General features: G+C 51.2%; 1 protein-coding gene across 2 annotated transcripts in view; it reads right to left on the bottom strand.

Annotated features, from left to right (window-relative positions):
* SLC2A6 (solute carrier family 2 member 6) overlaps positions 1–1,079 on the bottom strand; it is a 13,765-nt gene extending 12,686 nt beyond the window's left edge. For both annotated transcript variants that reach the window (XM_044661290.1, XM_044661291.1), the window contains exon 1: positions 1,024–1,079. In XM_044661290.1, coding sequence (XP_044517225.1) covers positions 1,024–1,079 — 56 coding nt within the window. The remainder of the gene's footprint in view (positions 1–1,023) is intronic.
* Between the last annotated feature and the right edge of the window lie 246 nt (positions 1,080–1,325).

Here is a 1,325-nt window from a genome sequence, read left to right as displayed (position 1 = left end):
TCCTTCCTTCCTTCTTTCCTTCCTTCCTTCCTTCCTTCCTTCCTTCCTTCCTTCCTTCCTTCCTTCCTTCCTTCCTTCCTTCCTTCCTTCCTTCTTCCCCTTTACTTTCTGTCTTAGTAACATCTCTAAGATAGAAGGTCAAGGGCTAGGTAGACAAGGTTTTAATGACTTGCCCAGAGTCACACAGCTAGGAAGTGTCTGAAGCCATACTTGAACCCAGGTCCTCTTGACTCAAGCCTGGTGCTCTATCTATTGTGCTACCTTGAGCCCCCTCCATTCTCTTTCTATCCTCCTATCCCATCCCTTCATTCCTCTTTCTCTCCCCACAAATACATGCAAGGAGTTTGGGGAAAGTTTAGATGTTCTTGTGTCTGAGGAAGAGTTTGGTCCCACATGGACCATATGCCATTCTTGGGGCTCTGGGACATCTCTGATTCTCCCATCCCCTACGTCACTGAGTCTGTGTTTCAGTGAGGTCACATTCATGGGATCTGTTCTCCCCCTACAAGCCAGCAAGAATTACTTTCTCTTCACTGGCCCTAACTTTGCCATCCTGTCCTTGTGTGAGAGAATGTGAATGGTTCTATGCAGTCCACCCCCAGTATGAGAAATTCAGATTCAGACACATGTCTTTTTGCTGGTTGTTGGATGTGGAAAGTGATGATTTTTTCTATTCCCCTGGCTCACTAGAGAGCCCCTGAACTACCCACCCACAGACAGAAGCATCAGGCCAGGACTGCCAGTCCCAGGCAAGCCAGCCAGCAGCACTGACACTGGCTATGGAGGGGGCCAAGGGCATCCAGTGTAAGGGGCCAGTCTTTGCCTCTTGTCCCAGAGGGTGGAGCAGGGAGTGCAGAAGAGAGCTGGGATTTAGATTCGCCTAGTGTGAGGACAGGGAATTAAGAATCTAGCCTTCTGCTGGAAAGCAAAAGGAAGGAACCCAACTCCCACGAGCCACCGCACCCTGACTCTCCATTCCCCGTCTCTTACCTGATATATTTCTGTTCTTGTTCCTGGTCTGGCCTTTCTGAGAAGGTCTCATAGTCTGGAGTCTCACTTCCTAGAAGGGGTTGCTCCATGGTGCTTGGCTCCAGGAGTTAGCTCCCAGACGCTGGCAGGCAGGATTGTGGGTGCGGAGGGTTCCTTGAGCTAGTGGGGCCCGCCGCCGAGTGGCTCAGAGGCCTTCAGGAAGCAGGTTCTGGTTCCCATAAATCTGGGTCCTGGGAGAACGCCTCTGTCATTAAGCTGCCCCCAATGAGGAAGTGGGCAGGGTTTATCTAGGGTGTAGAGAGTCGTTCCTTTGGAGGAAGCAGAAGGAGGGGAAG

The sequence above is a fragment of the Gracilinanus agilis genome, chromosome 2 (genome assembly GCF_016433145.1).
Source record: "Gracilinanus agilis isolate LMUSP501 chromosome 2, AgileGrace, whole genome shotgun sequence".
In the NCBI taxonomy this organism is placed as follows: Eukaryota; Metazoa; Chordata; class Mammalia; order Didelphimorphia; family Didelphidae; genus Gracilinanus; species Gracilinanus agilis.
This window is presented reverse-complemented; position numbering and strand designations above follow the sequence as displayed.